This window comes from Medicago truncatula, chromosome 1 (genome assembly GCF_003473485.1).
Source record: "Medicago truncatula cultivar Jemalong A17 chromosome 1, MtrunA17r5.0-ANR, whole genome shotgun sequence".
In the NCBI taxonomy this organism is placed as follows: domain Eukaryota; kingdom Viridiplantae; phylum Streptophyta; class Magnoliopsida; order Fabales; family Fabaceae; genus Medicago; species Medicago truncatula.
In genome coordinates this window covers 55,996,109-56,018,301 of record NC_053042.1, presented here as the reverse complement: position 1 = coordinate 56,018,301, position 22,193 = coordinate 55,996,109, and the positions used below count along the sequence as shown (strand labels likewise).

Here is a 22,193-nt window from a genome sequence, read left to right as displayed (position 1 = left end):
ACCTATTTTTTCGCGTGACTTTGCTATATTAACTCTAGATTTAATTTATGCAAAATGTCATCTCTAATTTTAACCTAATTTTTCCCTCCACACTTTTGCATTTAATGTTTATCTAAAGTAAAATAAAATAATGTTCCCAATTATATGTTGTTTTTTTAGAAAGGAATAATCGTTAACCCGTCTCGCTATACTTAACCTAATCTCTTACTTATAAATGTTAACCCGTCTTGCTATACTTAACCTATTTTATTTCTTAAAGTTAACCCGAACGTAAAATTTTGCCCTAGATTTAACCTAACTTCTTTGCTTAATTTTACTATATTAACCCTATTTAATTAACCCTGTTTAATTTAATCAATATATTAACGTTTAGGGAAATCAAAATAAACAAATCGCTCCTAATCTTTCTCTTTAATTTTACTAAACAAATTATATTAACCTTGCATTTAATTTATGCAAAATGGCATCTCTTATTTCTAAATGTTAGCCCGTGACCCAATATTAACCCTAGATTTAACCTAATTTTTTCGTGTGACTTTACTATATTAACCCTAGATTTAATTTATGCAAAATGTCATCTCTTATTTCTAAATGTTAACTCGTGGCACAATATTAACCCTATATTTAACCTATTTTTCACGTGACTTTACTATATTAACCCTAAATTTAATTTATGCAAAATGTCAGCTCTAATGTTAACCTAATTTTTCCCTCCACACTTTTACATTTCATGTTTATCTAAGGTAAAATAATAACCTTAGATAATCATGACATAAAAAAAATTCTTCGAAAGAAAAGATGTTAAAACGACGGAACATTGTGATTCATCATAAAATATGTATGGGCTGATTTAGAGATCATATAATCAGTTTATGAGATTAGGAATTGACATAATATTTAGGATGAAAACAATTGGAACCAAAAAGGAACCAATGATGTATGAATTATGATTACATATTATCTAAAATTATAAAAAAGAGTGTTGTTGTTGTAGAGTTACCAAAAAAGGATTGATACCCATATTTACATCATATGAAATCAAACAAAGAAGTAGCATCGGTGAGTAAAGATAATCTTGTCTAGGATTAGAGTTAAGGTGATCTGCTGAAAGTGCGAATCATGAACACCAATCTTTATTTGGGAACGACTTGAACATGCATATTTTTAGGTGGCTTCTCTGGATCAAAAATTAGCCTATCACCTACCTCTAACATATGTTCTCGGCAAAAGTTGAACAATTGACCGCCTAAGTATTTTTCGTAACTTGCTCTCTTTGCCGTTATCAAGCGACACTTATACCTTTTTTGATTTTGTTTGTCGATGAGTGTGATTTTTTTCCCTATTCCTTTTAGAAATGTCCTTGATATCTCATTTGGGAAGTGCTAGGTACAAACAAACTGCAGTGTTAATTAGATGTTATATATATAAGTACATTTCTAAAACATTTACCAAAACATTATAAAGATTTGTTGTAGAAAAAGAACATGTTCTATTTTGTTCAAGAGATTAGGAAAACAACATTATAATTAACTTGATACTAATTGGAATCAATGAAGGAACCAACAATGTGCAGATTAACGTTACATAATAGTTAGGTTTATAAAAAAGACTGCAAGTGTCATAGACTAACCAAAAAGGGATTTTTGCCAATATTTACATCAGACAAAATGAAAAGAACAAATGACTTCTTAAAGTCAAGATAGTTTACGATTACAGTCCAAAGCGATGCGTCAAAATAGTAGAAGTTCAAATAGTTCATCAGCAAATATCAACTTTGGAACAACTCGAACATGCAAGTTCTTCGGTGACTTTTCGAGATCAAAGATGAGCTTACCACCTTCTTCCATCACACGTTCTTTGCAGAAATTGAACCACTGTCCACCCAAGTATTTTTCATAGCTTTCTCTTTCGGCGGTAATGAGGCGACACTTATATTTTCTTTGTGTCTGGTCATCAACGAGAGTGATTGTTTTGTGCTTTCCTTTTAGAATTGTTCTTGACACCTCGTTTGAGAAATGCTACACAGGGAAATAACAACAATATTAGTCTAATGCATATTAACATGGATAAGACATATGCGAATATAGTTACATATAATTTATAAAATAAAGGTAGCATGACTGATTTTAAGCTAAAGAAAATGTATCATGACTTCTAATTTATCTTCCTATTATCTTCTTAAGAAGGCTAGGTAAATGCATTCATGTGCATTATATGAACCCCGTTGACCAATTAACATTGTTGAAACAGATGCAAATTAAGCATCGCTCCCGCATGTGCATCTATAGCTAGCACCATTTGACAATGATGTCTTCGAACATTTGATGTAACTCTTGTAATATCATCCAAACTGGTTAGGATTAAATTTAATTGCTTTCCAAATAGTGATGCAATATGTATCCTAACACAAATTATGCACATGAAATAAAGAATAATGCAATATGTATTTTTAATTTGTGCGTAAAAAATTCAAAGCATGTTTGTGCATAAAAAAAGCAGACCTTGACTAAGTTTATAAATTCAACAATTGGCCTAACCTGAGACAGATTGGAAAAATCGTTGTACGAAGTACATTGAGAAGAAGCCAAACTCTGACTTAAGTTCTAACTGATGCTTTGACTCTGAGCTTGAGAAGTGTTAAGGTCACGACAACATACAAGAAACATGGTCAAAAAACAATCAAATCAGATTGGAAAATAATAATTTACTCTAACACTGTATTGTGAAATCATAATTCAAACTTACTAAGTCTTAAATTTCTCAACAATCGGATAATGTAGGTTGATGAGCAGCCTCGAACCTGACCAATTGCTACATATATTTGGGTTGCCATTGACTACAAAATGGAAGCAAAAAACTCAAGGTAAATAGATGATAAATGACAAAGCTACAAAATATTTTTCCCATAGTGTTACATCAACTATATTCTCACTGCATAAGGAAAGACATATTCCAGGTCATTATCAAATTTATACAAAATCCTATCATCTTATGCTGACAAATTAGAAAATAATACCATTTATCTTTCAACACAATGCTCGTACACAATTTCTTTCTAGTCCCAATTGGCATTGTCTTGACAATCTCATGAAGAAGCCCGATGATTTCTTAAAAAAAAATTATTATTATAAATGTTGGAATTTATATTATATGATATTATATTTGTTGGCGTCATGGAAACATATATGTTTAATTTTTTTTGAATAAGAAAAAGATATGCATAGTTTATTACAATATAAAGGTGCAATATATATATATATATATATATATATATATATATATATATATATATATATATATATATATATAAGGCATTTCAAATGAGAGGAGTGATTATTATGAGATATGAGAGGACTTAATAATAACAATTGGATCTAAACTAATCATGTTACTTCATCAATAGCTATGCAGTCAATTAAAACAAAAAACATAACTCTTCGTCTTTCCTCTGCACACGCTTCTCATATATCATCCAACTTCTCGATGCTTACTGCTTTTGTTAGAAGATTTCTATGGCCACCTAAATCATACATACCCCAATTGAATGTTTTTTTTTCTTTCTATTTTTCATTTTTGTGACCCGTTTCTTATCAATTGATTAAATTTTTTAAAAAGGGTTAATTTAAGTTGGATTTGAATAATAGTATAACTAAACTATAATTTCACTCTTAACCAAATTAGGTTTTGATTATTTGTTAGTCTTCTACGAAATTACTCTAACTAATTGGAATTTCTCTCCCAAAGCAATCATAATCTTTCTTTTCTTTGACAAAATCTTATTATGTTTTCTTTCTACAATTTTGAAGAAAAGACATCTACACTTTTTTTGAAGAAAAGACATCTACAATTTTACTTTTATTAAAATCAAAATTTTATAAAAATAATCATACGCATTATGCAACGCCAAAAGTAATTATACGCAGTAGCGTAACAAAAAATCAGACGCACATAAAGTAAAGTATTACTCTAAACACTAATGTGTGTGTGTGTAATTTTGAGGTTGAAGAAAGAAAATAAAAATATTTGGTATCATTAAATGACAGCGTGAATAAAAATATATGTGAGGTTGTGATGATTAAACGATATTGAAATTAAATATATAAATGATAAAAAGATAATAATATTCCTTTGAAAAAAAGGTAATAAAATTAAATGGGACCTCCTTAAATAAAATTAAATGCAATGATTAAAAAAAATTAAATGGAAGAAAAAACATATTGAAATATAATATTTAAAAAAAAAAGAAAAGGTTTCCAACGTGAATTGAAGAGAGATACTTGTGAAATAAATTGTCGAAAAGTAGTTTTTTGAAGTAGCATTCAACAACTTTTGGTCAAAGCTCATTCCATTCAATTTTATGCATTGAAAAAAGTAATTTTTTAGTAAGTACTTAATTGATATTGTATTTGGCCTAACTTCTCCTTAAAAATGTAGAGAAGTTGAAAAAATACCGGGTCAAACGGTATCTTATTCGCCCACAACGGAAGTGTAGAAGCAACTGAATTTGGAAGAAAAAATTGAAAAATAGTTAAAAATAAAAAATTGTAAAATAGTTAAAAAAAAAATTGTGAAGTAGCACTCAACAGAGCAACACTAAAAAAATTATATGCATCAGCGTAACAAAAAAACAGATAGACGGACATAAAATATTACTCTAAATGTTAATGTGTGTATATATATTCGCGAGGTTGAAGAAAGGAAATAAAAATATTTGGAATCATTAAATGACAACATGAATAAAAATATTTTTGAGGTTGTGATGATTAAATGATATTGAAATTAAATATATAAGTGATAAAAAGATGATAAAATTTCTTTGAAAAAAAGATAAAATTAAATGGAACCTCCTTAAAAGATTAAATGGAACGGTTGAAAAAAATAAAGTGAAATGGAAGAAAAAAACATATTGAAATATAATATTAAAAAATAAAGAAAAGATTCACAACGTGAGTTGAAAAGAGGTGTTTGTGAAATAAATTGTCGAGAAGTAGTTTTTTAAAGTAACATTCAACAACTTCTGGTCAAAGCTCATTCCATTCAATTTTATGCGTTCAAAAAATGTTCTTTTTTTAGTAAGTACTTCATTGATATTGTGTTTGGCCTAACTTCTCCTTAAAAATGTAGAGAAGTTTGAAAAAAGTCGGGTCAAACGATACCTTAATCACCCACAACGGCAATGTAGAAGCAACTGAATTTGGGAGAAAAAATTTAAAAATTGAAAAATAATTAAAAGTTATTAAAAATATAAAAATTAGAAAATAATTAAAAAAATTGATTAGGGGCAAAAATGGAAATTCATAGACCAACATTAAAAAAAACTCAACCAATTAGTAATTTATCAAATTGCCCCTTATAGGGGCAAAATGGTAAATTAAAGGGATATTTCTTTTTATATAAGTATATAGATAACCAATTAATTAAAAAATTCACCTATCAATTTTAGAGAATTTCTAGTTCGAAGGGAGGTAGATTACTCGAGAATTTTACATTTTACTTCTGTCTTAATTTCAAATTACATAAAGAATTCAGAAACAAAGAAAAACGTATCAATAATATGTTGCTTGGTATACATTGATAACTTGAATAAAAAGTAAATCTTTTTTATTTTCCATTAGAGGTTTTTAAATGTTTGAAAACATAAACCACTTTCTTTATCTTTATTGTGTGTAGATGCTTTAGTCAGGTGAGAGGACGTCTTATTTTCAAAGGAGAAGGTCTATCTTATTGGATCCTATCCAAAAATTTTGTTTGTTCTTTTAGGCCTATAGTGAATAACTAGAATGTCTGATGTTCGATCCCAACTTTTGTATATATTAATTATTATGCAATGTCCTTCATAAACTGGGTTAAGTTCACGAAAACATGCACACTTATTATTTATATCACAAAAATTAATAAATTTTGTTATTTTTATATTATTAATTGTCTTATTTGTGTAAATAATTTTCTTTTATTTTCTTTCAATCTGTTTTGAAATCAAAATATTTCCTTTGAATTTAACTTCAATTTGTACTGATATCTTAGGTTTTTTTTAAAGGATCTTAGGGTTTTGTTGTGGTATGTTTTTTCTTTTTGGGTTAATAGTGTTTTTGACCCCTGTAATATAGTGCACTTTTGGTTTTAGCCGCTGTAAATTTTTTTTTTTAGATTCCACCCTTAAAAAATGAAGATTCTTCAGGATTGACCCTTCACCCCAATGTGTCAGTAGAATCTCCTACGTGGCAGTGACGCGTCAATTTTTATTTTTTTTTCATGCCACGCGTGTAGCCACGTGGCATTTGTGATTTTTTTTAAATAAAAATAAAAAACATAAAAAATTAAAAAAAAATGGAAAAATTAATAATGATTAAAAAAGTCTGGTAAAATAAAAAATAATGAAAAAATCTGGAAAAATTATAAATATAATTTTAAAAAACGTGAAATTTAAAAACAAAAAAAAATCTTAAAAAAATTAAAACAAAACCTGGAAATTTTATGAAAAAATTTAAAAAATCTGGAAAAATTAATAAAAATAAAAAATGATTAAAAAAATATGGTAAAAAGAAAAATAATGAAAAAATAAAAAAATCTTGAAAAGATTAATATATATCAAAATTTTCTAAAAATTAATATATTTAGAAAAAAAAATAAAATTTCAAGATTTTTTTAATTCTGGTAAAATTAAAAAATTCTGGAAAAAATTCATATTTTTATTTTCAAAAGTAAGAAGTTTTATTTAAATCTTTTCCATAATTTTTTTTCAAAGATTTAGTTTTTTTAAATATGATTAATCTTTTTTCAAAAATTTTGTTTTTTTTAAATATGATATTCTGGAAAAAAAATTTGAAAATTTCAATATATATTAATCTTTTCCACAATTTTTTTAAATATTTTTAGTTTTTTTATAATTTTTTTAATCATTATTAATTTTTCCATTTTTTTTATATTTTTCAGTATATTTATTAATTTTTTAAGTTTTTTTCGTTTTTAAAATTTTTTTTATTTAAAAAAAATCACAAATGCCACGTGGCGTTCATTTACACGCGTGGCATGAAAAAATTATTATTTTTTTGACACGTCATTGCCACGTATGAGATTCTGCTGAGACATTTAGGTGAGGGGTCAATCCTGAAGAATCTTCATTTTTCAAGGGTGGAATCTAATTTTTTTTTTACAGGGGCTAAAACCAAAAGTGCACTATATTACAGGGGTCAAAAATACTATTAACCTTTTCTTTTTTTGACAAGTTGTTGTGAGATGATGATTGAATATGAAGATAACGAAATTTCTAATTTTTTGGATTTAGGTCTTTTTTTGGAATTTGCTTTAAACAATGATGAATATGAAAAAAAAAAATGAAGGTTGATGAATATGATGACGGTGAAGATGATAGAGAAAAATTAACGATGTTTAAGTGTGTGTTTGTGTTTTTGAGAGAGTAGAAATTAAAGGTGTCCTCGTGAGCATAATTTAGTTGGTATAAACGGTGCATTGTTATATATCGAGGTCGGGGTTCGAACCTCAAACACTTTACTTATTCACCTTAAAAAGTAAATTCTAATAACGTGACTACCTAACAAAAAAAACAATTAAAGGTAGATACGGTGGCGGAGACACACTAGGGCATGTAGGCCACGGCTCACCCAACCCCAAAAAAATAATTCTTCTGTAAGGGAAATTACTAAAATATTCTTGACTTTTAAATAAAACTACCTTGTGACCCACCCTCTTCTCCGTCTCAATGCGCGTTATTATCACGCTTTCAAATCACTAAAAATGCATGGAAGTTTTTTAAAATTTTTAAAATACGTCATCTAATTTTTTTATGGTTAACATTGTGCGTAAAGCTTATGAAAACGTAATTTTTTTGGTGATTCACTCAAACATTTTTTTTAACTCTGTCACCGGACAAATATGATAATTTTTTGTCTTGTTGACAAAAAATGCTAATTTTTTGTAAATTTGAAGATGATAGAAAAAAACGATGAACATGATTTTTTTTTAATTGAAAATACATAATTTGATGAGTTGCACATGCACATGCACATGAATATTTAATTGTCACGTTAGAAATATGAGAATTTCTAAAGTACACCGCAAATTAAGGTGTACCGGTACTCTCACTTACATTTTTATAAATTAACTATCATTTTTTATGAAAGAAAATAGGTGTTTGTTGACATATATATTTTAGAAAATATCATTTTATAAGAAAAAACGTCATTTCATTTTTTAGAAAAATCATACTAAATTTTTCTACATTTTATTGTAAAAAATAATCAAAATTCTCTATTATGAGTAATAGAAATTCAGAAAAATCAAATTTTATTGTGTTGACGTTTTTGGTAAATAAGATTTAGTTATTATAATAATAGGTGATAGAAAATATTTTTTTCCTATAAAAAATAACTCATTTAACTATTAATTTAAGAATTTGATGTACCAATACACTCAAATTATTGGGTGTATCATAGAATTTGCCTAGAAATATTTAATAGAGTTGGATGAGAAATGACAATATTGTAAGGATGCATTTAATCAGCTATAAAAAAGAGATAAAACATCACAACTTTAGTTGTATTATGTTTAATTATAAAATTGTTCTAGGATAAACTGTGGGGTTGCATACAGAAAACCGAAATTTATGTCTTTCACTAAACTACAATACAATAATTTATTTATTGTACAAATTATCTAAAATATCAAAATAATTTATTGTTCACAGAAAATTGAGTAAGACAAAAATTATTCAATACCCTGAAATTGTTATGACCAATTTTAACATATGCACCGTAAAGTTGTACTATGACCAATTTAATTTAATATTTACAAAAGCAAAAATGCACTTGGGCAAAAATAAAATGTTTTGTTTTTGAGAGGTGGAAAACAAAAATATTAAAAAATGAGGTGAAAACGACGTCGTATCCCCAGTGTCTGAAAAACGCCTCATCGTCGACGTCTTCATCCTCTTGAAAACTGAAGCAAAACAAACAGCAAAGAAAGATAAACAGATACAGATAGATAGTATAGGATTCCGTGCATTCCAATTTCGAAACCACAAACCCTAATTTCCATTGCACGCTTCATTTCTATTTTCTTTTCACAACAACGTTGACTTCAACGAAGCCTCTGTACCGAAACCATGTCGTCGTGGCTGAGATCCGCCGTCAACAAAGCCGTCGAGGTCGGCAACAAGAACAACCTCACTAACACCGTCAAAAAATACGCCGACACCGTCGTTCAACACGCCGGTCAAGCCGTTGCTGAAGGCGCCAAAATCCTTCATGATCGCATTGTAAATTCCGCATTCCTAATATTTTATTGCAATTTTAGGCCTAATTATTATCCTAATTTAAGCAACATTAGTTTAATTCAATTCTGGTTTATGCAGTTCTAATTAACTTGCTAAGTTACTATTTAGTGTTTTGAATTTTGAAACGAGAGTATAGATAATCGATTTTTTTTTAATTTTTTTTTATGTGGACTTTGTAGTCAGCTAGGAACTATAGAAGTGTTGCACAGACGGTTAAAAGATTGGAAGAAGCTGCTATCTCGCATCGAGGACCTGAGAGAGTTCAGTTGCTTAGGAGATGGCTTGTTGTTCTTAAAGAGATTGAGAATTTGTCCGGAGCTTCGGCTGAAGGTAAAGAGAAGACTCTCGAGCAGCACCTTGCTGTTGAAGATATTAAGGAGAATCCACAGAGACCTTCTCTGGTTAGAAACTTTCTTTGCATGCAATCGTCTTATTTTAGTTTGGTATAATGTACTGATTTTAGGGTCTTACAAATTGAAATTTACCGAAGTTTTTGGAGGTTATATGAAATTATGCTGTATTGAATTTATTATCCCGGTTTCTAATTCTGGAGACTAGGAATGCTTTCTCTGTTTTCCCAATACTACTTTTTAGCGAAATGCTGCATGGTCTTTCCCTCTTTTCTGTGATAATTGAATTATTAGGTAGTTGGCTTCTGTTCTTTCTCCCAATTAAAATTTTCCTCTGTTGTCCGGTGTTGTATTATATAAATATAGAGGACTATTGAGTGATTGTTTGATAGCGTGTAAAGTTAGAATTCGATCAGTCTGACCTCCTTTGACCGTCCATTCTGCATGGCTATTGATGTATTACTCTCACTGCCCCTAATTATAAGACCCATTTGTAACATTTGTTTGTCCATAAATATAAGACCCTTTATGATTTCTTGATAGTACATTTATCATTCTTTTTCCAAATATGTCTCTTACTTTATACTACCAATTTGTTTTGGAATGTGAAAAGTAATCATTGAATGCATTCATACACAAGCAATTTAGTAACAGTCATACACACTAATTACACTACCACCTTTTCTTAATATGTGAGAGAAGTACCAATGGGTTCTATAAATAGGGGCGAAGGGAGTATTAAGAAGTATTGTGTTACCTCAGTTCTCAGGTGAAAACTAGTACGTGTCTATCATTGCAGATAACTGATACACAGTTTTTTATTTGTTAACATAGTACTTGAAATCGTGAATGCAATGGCATCCATCTTATATTAGCTGTTTGTTTTCATTATTCTACTGGTTCTTTTCAGGTTCTTTATTATGATTCTGATGTTGGAGGAGAACCACTAAATTTTCGCGATGTTTTTCTTCAAAGTCAGGCACTCGAGGGTATAACACTATCAATGGTATGCTTCAGTGATGTTAATTATTATCTACAAATAATGCCGAAAGCTGAATTTCCGTTGGTATAATGTTATACCGATTATGATTTATTCTGTGCATAGACTAGACCTATGGGTGGTGTTTGTTCACCTTAGTTCTTCCCTCGCACAGGAACCAAGATGCACCGTTTGTTTAATTTTTATGTTCGATGTTGATCTATCTCTCAAGCACACCAAATATAGGACAAAACCAATACGGCATATTTTGTCCCTTTTTAACCTGTATACCTACTACTACCGTAGTGCTTCAAGAAGTCCTGGCAAAAAGGGTGCAGACAGAGTAGCTTGTTTACAATACATTTGTGAAGTGAGGCATGACATTAACTTGGTAATAGCTCGAGATAGTTTGGGTGTTATATAATAATATTAAATATATATTTATATTATTAATGTATGCATCTATGTATTTTACTTTCTTTTTCCTTCCTGATTGTGTGGGAGGGGTGGGAATTAGCATCTAATATTCATAGGCACATTGTCTATGTCTAGTAAATTAAATCTAAAAATTGATTTAGTTTCTTCATATTTTCACGAGTTAATAATTTTTTTTGTTAATATTCCACAAATGGTATTTGGATTAAATTGGTCATATCTTTTTGTTCCTTTATTTTTCTTTGATGTACAGTTATTTCACCTTCATGTAATCATTTTATGGTAGTATCCTCATAATGGTAAAAGAATCATACTGGATTAGTATACTTTTGTTATAATTGCTGATAATGGAGGTTAACCGCAGGGTTAACTTTTTTCTATTCCTCAGATTATTGAAGCTCCAAACGAGGAAGAGGTTTCCCTTCTCCTGGAGATGTTTGGGTGAGTCTACTAGTATTATACATTTTTCAACGGCCTCATTATGATTTGCAATCGACAACATGTATGTGATATTTTGCTGGCATGATTTATACGATCTGTGTTATTTAAGTGTCTTTGTCATTGGAATTTTAGTTTCACCTTCATCTTTGTGGAAGTTTTTAATATTTCAGCTGTACCATAGACATGTCCAAACCATTTTAATATAACCTTATTCCTATAGGCTTTGTCTTACTGGGAGAAAAGAAGTTCATAATGCCATAGTAAGCAGCTTACAAGATTTGGCAACAGCATTTTCAAGCTACCAAGATGAAGTACTGGTAAGGATTACTGGGGCCTCACTTATGTCTACCGATATTTATTAAGCAGTAAATGCTTCCTATGTTTTCTCCTCTCTCTTCGGTTAGTTGTATTTTTTTAGTCAAACTATGAATTCATGAAATAATTGGAGGTTTGAACTTTGATGCATTGGTAATCAATATTTTCATTTTATAGTTCAATTTAAACTACAGTTTTTTAACTCCTAGAGTTGTATCTTGTGAATTTTGAGCTTAGGTATATAGATGTGGGTTTTTTGTGTGTTCATTGTCATTCATGCATTTAGTAAGTTCTTATATGTTTACCTTGTTCTTCAGGTGAAGCGAGAGGAATTGCTTCAGTTTGCGCAACGTGCCATCACTGGGTTGAAAATCAATTCTGATCTCGCAAGGTCAGTACGAAACAGGGGGTTTCAATGTCATTTTCTTTATACCATTTCTGCTAGACACCTAAGTTTTATGGTTTTATCCGGAGTTAGTAGGCAGATTGTGTTGTGTCAAATGTTTACTAAATTGATATTAATCCTTTCTCCAACAGTGATTAGTAATTGATTTTTTAAGCTATACCCATTTAAATAACTTGTGTGGCTATTTTTGAAGTAAGGACAATGTTGCGATAGGGAACATCAGGATCTGAATGATATTAAACCTTGTTCTTATATGACACCAGTATAATATGTAGGTACTAGCCTATTAGGTAGCATTGTGATGATAACTTTGGGTGGAAATGTGTTTTATATTGCAGTTATGAGTGCTTTTGTTATTGTGTAGTTGAACCCGCCTCTGCCATCAAACCCCTGTATGATTGATTTAGGTGAAACTGGTATAAAATATCAAAATAAGGGTTCTGTGAGAGCTAGTTTAAATTCTTGGATAACAAAAAACAAATTTACTAGAGAAAAGACGATTACAAAGGTGGATAATGCCATATCAACCTAGATAGAGATCCTGAGAGAGAAGTGAGATCAATGCTATGCAATGAAGTAGGAAAATCATACAAGTTTTTTGTTTATATTTAATTCAACTGGTAATAGTTAATTTTTTACTTAAATTTTATATTTGTCGCAACATCATGTTCTTAATAGATTTATATTGTAAGCATTTTATTATTACCTGTGGGGCTCAACCCCACCACTGAACTGGGGACCCATGTGCTCAACTCGACCCTGCCCTGCACCCTCAAAGATAACACTTAACCCAGCCTCACTTTCCCTGCAGGTTTTAGGGATGAAAACCAGAACCCAATCTACATTGTGAATATTTTTAAATAAACTTATAATGGAAATTCACATTGTTAAAATCAATCCACCATTTCTTATATCAATTAAAAGCATGTTCTTGATAAATATTAAATCTGTAAGAACGGTTATGTTTTCCAGGAAAATATCATAAATAGTATGAATAAACATCGACTCTATTATTAGATTAACTAGACATGATACTTGTTTGGATGGAGGGTGTGGCAGTTTGGGGGTGGGGTGGTTTGACCCAACACTCATACCGCTATACCTCATCTGTTAAGGGTTCGGAGCCTTCTGTTCAGGGAAGGATTGCTTTGCTATTGTGCACTCTTTTGTCCAATCGGATCCATGATTACTGGTATAATCTAAAAATGAGAAAAGTGTTCTACAATCCTGTTAACTTTAGATCTTGATTTTCTTTCTGACTGCAGAATAGATGCTGAAGCCTCTAGTCTTAGGAAGAAGCTCAGTGAGATAACAACTTCACAGGGGGTTGTGAATAAAGTTGATTATAAAGCTGCGGAGGAAACAGAAGCAACCCTAAAGGTGTGTTCTGTTGTAACGTTCTTCCTGTTGCTCTTTGTTTTGTCAGTAATGAATTTTGGCAGTGCGACTAATATGATAATATATGCAATTGGATTATAATATTTGGGTTAACCCCTCAATAAGCTTTGGAATAAGACATTAAGTATCATGTTTTATCCTGTCTATTATGCTCTTTCTTTTGCTTCTTAAGAGAAAAAGCCCCTTTTAGTCAAAGGAAGTGTTTACAAATACTCAAGTTCTTAAAACCCTAAAAATAAGCTTGTTTCAGAAGCTAATTAATAGCTTATAAAAGAATCTCGAAAACTACGTTGTATCATTCAATGTGCTTCTGCCGAGGTTTTATTTTCCACCTTTTTTCTTTAAGGAAGAGGTGTTGCCCCAACATTCTGACATTTATCAAATATTGCATTTTATCTTAGTAAAATTTTGTTTTGGATTTTGAAACTTTAGAGTTTTGATTATTAATTAAATCTGCAAGGCTTTCATACCTTTTTGCTCGAATTATTTTGTTAGTTCTACTCTTCACTTTAAGAGTTTAGAAGATAATCAACCTTTACTAATGAGTCAGTTTAACATACATGTCTACTTTTCGTTATTTTATTTATATATCCCCTCCTCTTCCATGTTTTTAAATTAAAAAAAGGAGTGTAACCAGGCAACCATTTTACAGGCTTTAAAAGTTGCACTTGGACAGATTAGAATTTGTTCCAGACTGGAAGGATTATTGCTGAAGAAAAAAAATATTAGCAATGGAGACTCTCCTGAGGTTCATGCCCAAAAGGTACAATTTTTTTCTTTCTGTTGGAGTTTCTTTTGGAATGGTAGGAGAAAGGAGAACAAGATGTGCAAGTTGTATTATCTTGTATGAAAACCTAAATGTAGGAAGGATTGAAGGAATCTAAATAAGAATGGTTTCCTCAAGTCTAGTATGATAAAAATTGAATCTCTCAAAAATGGAAACTAAAACATAATCAAAAGGGGCTTGTACCATTTATAACTTTCACAATTACCCTTCTCTAGTTGCCAATCTTTCCCCTTTAAAAAAAAGTTGTCAGTCGTAATGGTTGGATATAACTGAGCATCCAAACAGGGCAAACATTAGCCTTTATTTTATAATTTTCATCCTTATCATCCTCTCCAATATTTTGCTCCCGAATAGTATGCAAACTGCCGAACAACAAAAATACCAGGTGTCTTAAGGAGGGACCACTGATAATCCCGTTAGTACATATCTCAACTAATTTAAGCAGGAGTGGGATCAATAGAACTTGCAATGGTGGTTATTTGGTGATTTTGTCAGACTCGTAGGAATGCTTTGTTTATATTTTTCAATCACATTTTTATTGAATGTAGTTCTGTAGTATCTTTCTATTATTTTCTATTTATAACTATTATTATGCTTATAAGTAGGTTGACAAGCTGAAGGTCTTAACAGAATCTCTTGTTAACTCTGCTGCAAAAGCTGAAAAGCGTATTTCTGATAACAGGTACTGTTAAACTATGAAATTTTCTGTTACAGTGTTATCTCTTAATTCTGGTTATCTTAATCATTTTTATAGTCGAGGAAGAGACCATATTTGTTGAAATCATTGTATTTTGTTTTTTGGCTTTGAAACTTCTTGTTTCTTCAGTTTCTTTTATGAACAATTCAGTTTTATTTAAAACTGGGTCGATATGCTAGTAAAGTATGATTCACTTTTGAATAATGTAGTGTTTGTGACATCATACATAACTCTGTTAGACAATATCTTACAGGCAAGTAGTTATTTGCTTGCATAATCTCTATGTGGTGTAAAGTATTAGTTTGTCCATTTGTTATATATAGCACCCCGCGTAGGTTCTTATATACTACATATATGATTAGAGCCAATAAATAAATTATCTCTTGTCATCAATATTGATACTTTTTAATCTCTTTCATTATTAATGGAAGAGTATAGTACACTGTATTCTCTCTTGCCGTTGTTAAAATGATCTCGGGGCATTTGATATCAGGGGTAACTAGTGAGAGATTGGGAGTAATTGCACACCCGGCCCCATATATATATATATATATATATATATATATATCATTGATATAGTAAAGGAAAACCAGCTACTAGAAGTATTCTACGATACGAACTAATGCTTATATTAAACAAACCAGCTACCAGAATTTAGAAAACTTAAACAGAAGTCCAAATAGCTTAGACGGAGTAAAGGAAAAAGTTCACCGCCTAAATGCCATATTTTCGACTCTATTAAATACCCAATTTTAAAGTTCCTAAATGCAAATAACTGAGATTTCCATGGACACCGATATACGCTGTAAAACAGTGTGATGCTACAGCAGGACACCTATCAACTCCAAACGAAATTATTGAAATCTTAGCATTTCTAGTGAAAATATTTGTATCTTTGAGCTCATGTCTTATGGATTTTTTTGCCCACATTATGTGGGAATGGGTGAAATTGACCAGTAATTTTTCTATTTTGGTGGAGGGGGGTGGTTTCTTCTGCAGCGAAAGAGATAATTTGACAGCTGTTATGGAGACATTGAATTGTTTTTGGCTAAAAAATGAGGCAAATACTTGAAATTGAAAATTAATTGTACCATCTGTGGCAATATTGCCTGTCAGTGGCAATACTGAATGGTGAAAACATTTTTTAAAATAAAAAAGTGAAGAATATTCTACCTTGTGCTTGTGTTTCTAGTGCTCTGTTCAGTTTATGTAGATGAAACGAGGAACCAACCGTGTAGGGTCTTATTTTTCTTTATTTACTAATTTGCTTCAGATGCCAAATACTAAATCATGTCTTCTTTATCTCAATAATTTGACAGACAACAAAAAGAGGAGGCGTTAAAAGTTCGTGTGACTAAAGGTGGTGAAACTAGTGAAAAGGAGAAGGTAATGCATTCATCAGAACAGCATTACATTTATTATGTCAACTATCACTAGTCTGTCATAGATGTTTTATATTTCAATGAGATTTGATGATTGTACATGGCTCAGGCTGTTATTGCTATGCTTGTCATGTAATGTTAAAATATAGGAAATATCTTATTATTTCTCTTCTTTTTTTCATCACTTCAACGTTAATGAACACTGTATGGAAAATATGATGGTTTAATTTAATTTAAGAGGAATGCTATACCGTATGAACGGAATGGCAGACGAATAGCAAGAACACTGCTTTAAAGAAGCCTAAAGTTGTAATTTTCTCCTTTGGCACAAATCATGTCCGTGTAATTGTCAAAATCCACAGCTTAAACCAATTCTTGCGTTTTGTCTCTCAAGCCTTCGTAATATTGAGCATTTTCCTTTAATTTAATCAACGGAGAATATCCTTAATGCCTTACAGGAACATGTTTGTTTATTGACGTAAGTTACCGTGATATGTATCTTTTCCGTGATATAGTTTGTGCAAGATGGTTTTTCTTGTATTCCTTCTTTTTCATACGATTATAATGCAAGATTAATACTTTTATCCCTTTCAATTGGTTCACATTTTCAGGGGGTGGGGGATGAATTTAAGTTTTGTGGAAATAGAAATAGGTCAACTTCTTTGTGTTCATAGGAGCAATGACTACAATTGATTTTTGTTTTCTTCTTGCCTTTTGTTTTCAGGAACTGACAGCTGAGATATCTGAACTCCAACAGAAAAAAGATGATCTGGAAGCTGAACTGAAAAAGGTACTAGCCATTTTCTTTATGAAGAAACTGTTGGTTTTTTATTATAACATTTTTTTTTGATATTACAGATTCTACAGATTTTGGTACATTTTGTCTATAAAACGACTAACCTCTAATCCTTCAGTAATAGTAATTTCACCCTTCTGGAGCTAAACATGTTATTCTTTTAAGGCCAAATACCTCTTTTGGTCCTTTAAATCTGACAAAAATACCGTGTTAGTCCTTTAAGTTTTTTAAGTTTCAAATAGATCCTTTAAGTTGTTAATTTAATGCATCGTTACCCTCTTAAGGACCTATTTGAAATTTAAAAACTTAAAAAAAACTTCAAATAGGTGGATTAAATTAACAACTTAAAGGACCTATTTGAAACTTAAAAAACGTAAAGGACTAACCCGGTATTTTTGTCAAAATTAAAGGACGAAAATAAGTATTTAGCCTTCTTTTAATTTAAAAGTATTGACATTTCAACTTAACTAATTGCTTCTCACCTTTGATTCTGTTCCATTGCTTTTCTCTCTTTATATGTTTGTGATCTTTATCAATAATTTAAACAATTATAATATTTTGTGATATTTAACTATTCCGTCCGTTTCAAAATGAGTATCTTTTAAGTTATTACACACGGATTAAGGAATGCAATAAAGTAGTTAAAAGACATTTTATTTTTACTAAATTAACCCTATCAACTATTGGTGTGTATCTAAACATCATAAATGTAAAGTAGAAGATAGTGCTTTGGGAGTAGTGTACTAGTAATATTAGAGGGCATAATTGAAAAAATCAATTGATTCTCATTCTACATTGAAAAGTAAAAATGACATTCATTCTAAAACAAATAGTTTTTGCTAAACGACACTCGTTATGAAACGGAGGGAGTATAATTTAATGAATAATGCTATATAGTATGACATATTTTTTCACGAAAGATAATACTGTTGATATGTCTTGTTCTAAGAGGAACCAAATAAGTTGTTACCTACGGAGTTTGGGTGAAAACACGGTTGACTAAACAACCAATCACAATATTTAACCACTTTTCACGAGTTAAAGTTTCTTAAGTAATTTAATAATAACCAAAGGTTAAATTTGAGTTGTAGATTAATACTTCTTTGGCTGCTGCTCAAGCACGATTGTGGAACGTGAGGGAAGAGAGAGACCAGTTTGAGGAAGCAAACAATCAGATAGTTGAGCATCTGAAGATAAAGGTTTGAAATTATCTTTTTCTTGGCTGAGTGTCCTGTTAAATCAACGCTGCTTAACACAGTTTTACACTCACCGCCCAGTTTGATATTTTGATTTGACCTTGATTGACAGGAAGATGAACTTACGAAATCAATTAGCTCATGTCGAGTAGAATCAGATGTCATCAAAACGTGGATTAACTTTCTGGAAGATACTTGGGTTCTCCAGCAGTCAAATACAGAAATTTATGAGAAGCAGGTCAGGTATGTAATTGAACATGCTGAACTTGAGTAATTAATGTTTTAATATCTGTAAGAAGAGTGTTTTTTGAGTGAATATACTCTAAATTTATTAGATACACAAAATTAGGTTTACTAGTATTTATTACATTAGGAGTCCACCTGACAGACCTGATTCAGCAGAATAAACATGAAAGATAGATAATTTATGTATAATAGGAAAAGGATTGATCTTATTCACCGTCTCCTGTCCTAAGCATCAAGACTGTTAAAAGAGTATAAGCTCTCAGAGGGTGTTGGAAAGGCTCTGATATCTTTTAATTCCATTGCCAATGACCCCAAGACAATTTTCCTCCCATCTTGCTGCCTCCTATATACTCAGTATTATTCACAGCCCAACAGATTTCCTGTTGATGGTCTGATGCTAACTAAATCCAACCAGGACTGTAGTCACGTAATTACCAACAACAACCAAGCCTTATCCCACTAAGTGGGGTTGGTTACATGGATCAAATTACTCAATAATTTTCTATCATAAACAATAATTGGTCCAACTCATTAATCTCCAAGTCTTTCCTAATAGTTTCTCTTATAGAGTCATGTTATTACCACCACCACCACCACCACCACATATTCTCAGTCTCTACCGGCACCTTTCTACCGGAAATATCGAATATAATTATTCTGCCATTGTTCTTTATTTTTTTACAACTCAGTAATTATTCAATAATGCTTTTTTTGTGAAGTGATGAATTGGAGAGACATGAGGACTATTTTGTGAACTTGGCCATTCAGCTTCTTACTACTTACCAGGTATTTAATTTCCTTTACTGATTCAGATAATGGGTGAAAAATGGCAGGAATCATTTCTGTTTCCCTCCGTTTTTCCCCCTATGTGTAACATGACCTACGTTGTTTGTCTACAGAAAGAGTTGGAGCCTTGTATTAACCATATTGGAACATTTGTTGTAAACCTCAAGAATTTGACTCAGAGGTAATATCATTTTATTAAATCTTGTCTTACACAGGCACTTGTTTAGCTGGCAATTTCTTTGATGGTACAAATTGCTCACAATTTCGATACAAGTTTGTGTGTGTGTGTGTGTGTGTGTGTGTGTGTGTGTATGTATATGTATATGTATATGTATGTATATATATATGTGTGTGTGTGTGTGTTTAGATATTAGAATTCATTTAAAATGTATGCACACGTGTATTATTATGTATTTATCTATTTCCTTAATTTTTCTCGAGGAGACAGGTTAGAAATGACGACCAGTGCAGATACTGAGGATTCACAAGTATTAAGTCCAAGGAGAAATCTTGAGGAAGAATATTTGACCTATGAAGCCAAGGTAATATGAGACTTTGAGTGATTTTGAATTGCTGGCATGTTCATCTGCACCTTTTCAAATTATTTCTCCCCATATGGAAAAATTGCACTTTTATCCTGGATCTGTTCCTTTTTTTTCTTCAATTCAGTGGCTTCCATTCATAGAAACAATGTCCTATCATATTGCGGACTCTTTTGTAGCTGTTGGCAGTATTTTTGTACTATATTTTGGACTGCTCAATTGTGTTGTTTACTTTACATGTCTGACCCTCAATATCTGTTGCTTGCTGTATGCTTCATTGTCCATGATTCTCCATGTTTTCTTGTTTCAGATTATTACCACTTTCAGTGTAGTGGATAACATGAAACAGCAGTTTTATGCTCAACAGGGAAATATTTCCAGGTTTTATATTTTCTTTCTTACTAACTATGTTGGGTTTCTTTGCTATATGAACTGATTAATATTTAATATAAGTATAAAATAAATCTGATGTGTTAAATCAAACTCAAACTTTTTCTCACTGAGTCGTACCTAATAATACCTGTTAAAACCATTCTGTTTTCTTCCCTGCTAAGAACATCTTATCATAGATTGTCATGATTCTACGTATAGAAATTAATGCCGTCTCTCTTATTAATCTACAATATTTCCATTTAACTTAGCTTATCGGGTTCACAATCCAGGAAAGATGAAGAGAGAGTTAAAGAGCTGTTTGATGCCATTGAAAAGTTACAAACTCATTTTGAGGCTATAGAGAGGCCAGTTCTTGAAATAGAGAGCCCACCTGTGAAGACTGAAACATTACCTTCCGAGAAAAAGTCAGATGGCACACCTTCACCTTCTGCTTCAGTTGGAGGTACTGAGTTTTCAAAGACAGAGACAAGTGAACAGCCAAAATCACCTTCACTCAAATCAGATCAGGTATTGGACCATGAAGCTGAATTAGCCAAGCTTGAATCTGAGTTTGGAAAGGTTAGTACTCAAGATTACTCGACAGAGGAAATTAATGATTGGGAATTTGATGAGCTTGAAAGAGAATTTGTATCTGGTAGCAACAAGTGATCAGTTCAATCTCTGTTCCTTTTTATTTTTTTAATATCAATCTGTTCTTAGACATTAATGCTTGCTGTTGTAATTTTATAAAGAAGCAAGTGCAAGTGTTAGGATAAATCTGTAAGCTATAGGTTGGCTGTTGATGAAGCTTGCAAGATCAGACGGGCCTTTGCATCTGTAAAGATTAAAGATCATAATTTATTAATTTCCCTGTAAAGCACTGAATTTGTAACACGTAGATGGAGTCATCAAATGATTTGTAATGATTAGCATGGCTGTAAATTTTAAACTAAGCTTAAGTTTGGTGCATAGATGAATGTTGTTATTTATCATGAGATTTTGTCAAGCTAATATGCCATACGCTCCTGGAACCGTAAAACAGACTTCTAGATAAGTTCTAGACTCTCCCCACTCTTATTTGATAAAAATGATTGTGCCCTATTTTACTTCTCTTTATTTAGTATGGACATGAAATAGCCCATACTTTCCAGTACTTCTTTTTTGTTTGTAAAACTCAGCATTAGGACCGACTAATCCGATGGATCTAATTCCACCGTCCATTTGCGGGGGGACCCATTTAGCTTTGTATGGACTTAGCCTACCAAATTTGGCACCAGGGAGAATCAAATTTGAGAACTTAAGAGGAGCGCACTCCAAGGTCATAAGTCAACACCACTAGACCAATCCAAATGAGTTAATTACTTATTTTAAATTTTACTAAAACTCTTTTCCTTAAATAATTTTAAATTTTACCAATACTCTTTTCCTTAAATGCAAAGGGAATGAAATTTAAATTGGTTGTGAGAGGGATGGAGTTTCAGAAGGCTTAATAATACCAAATTCCAAGCAAAATATAGGTGTTAATAACTTTAAAACAAAGTTTTGAACTCAAGTAACTTGTGAGTAGCATAACTAGGGTCTATGCAAGAGAAGAATGAACCAGAAAGCACTAAGCATTGTTCATGAATGTTAGCTAACGCATCTTAAACAAACAATACATATTGGGAGAAAAAGAAGGAATAGATAGGACCTTGTTGCTTTGCTTTGAAAAAAAGAAGAGAAGAGATAAAAACCAAAGTTGGTAGGAATTTGTTAAAAAATGATGATAAACCA

At 31.2% G+C, this 22,193-nt stretch overlaps 1 protein-coding gene across 2 annotated transcripts; it reads left to right on the top strand.

Annotated features, from left to right (window-relative positions):
* Positions 1 to 8,887: 8,887 nt before the first annotated feature.
* LOC25485747 (synaptonemal complex protein 1) lies at positions 8,888 to 21,412 on the top strand. Of its 2 annotated transcripts, XM_024772939.2 has the most exons (19): positions 8,888 to 9,274; positions 9,472 to 9,693; positions 10,553 to 10,648; positions 10,797 to 11,012; positions 11,445 to 11,497; positions 11,718 to 11,814; positions 12,130 to 12,203; positions 13,484 to 13,598; positions 14,269 to 14,379; positions 15,009 to 15,085; positions 16,420 to 16,486; positions 17,207 to 17,272; positions 18,370 to 18,477; positions 18,587 to 18,717; positions 19,440 to 19,506; positions 19,620 to 19,687; positions 19,955 to 20,048; positions 20,359 to 20,429; positions 20,711 to 21,412. In XM_024772939.2, the coding sequence occupies exons 1-19, from the start codon at positions 9,122 to 9,124 to the stop codon at positions 21,087 to 21,089; spliced, it is 2,265 nt and encodes a 754-aa protein (XP_024628707.1). In that variant the 5' UTR covers positions 8,888 to 9,121; the 3' UTR covers positions 21,090 to 21,412. The 2 variants fall into 2 exon arrangements, with proteins under 2 accessions (XP_024628707.1, XP_013470484.1); XM_013615030.3 differs by lacking the exon at positions 10,797 to 11,012 and having other exon boundaries at positions 8,891 to 9,274.
* The last annotated feature ends 781 nt before the right edge of the window (positions 21,413 to 22,193 follow it).

Excerpts from the sequence above, each read along its gene's own strand:
- LOC25485747 (XM_024772939.2), top strand. The coding sequence starts at position 9,122 with ATGTCGTCGTGGCTGAGATCCGCCGTCAACAAAGCCGTCGAGGTCGGC. Across the intron at positions 11,013-11,444 it reads TGAGGCATGACATTAACTTG|ATTATTGAAGCTCCAAACGA; the intron begins GTAATAGCTCGA and ends TCTATTCCTCAG. Across the intron at positions 12,204-13,483 it reads ATCAATTCTGATCTCGCAAG|AATAGATGCTGAAGCCTCTA; the intron begins GTCAGTACGAAA and ends TTCTGACTGCAG.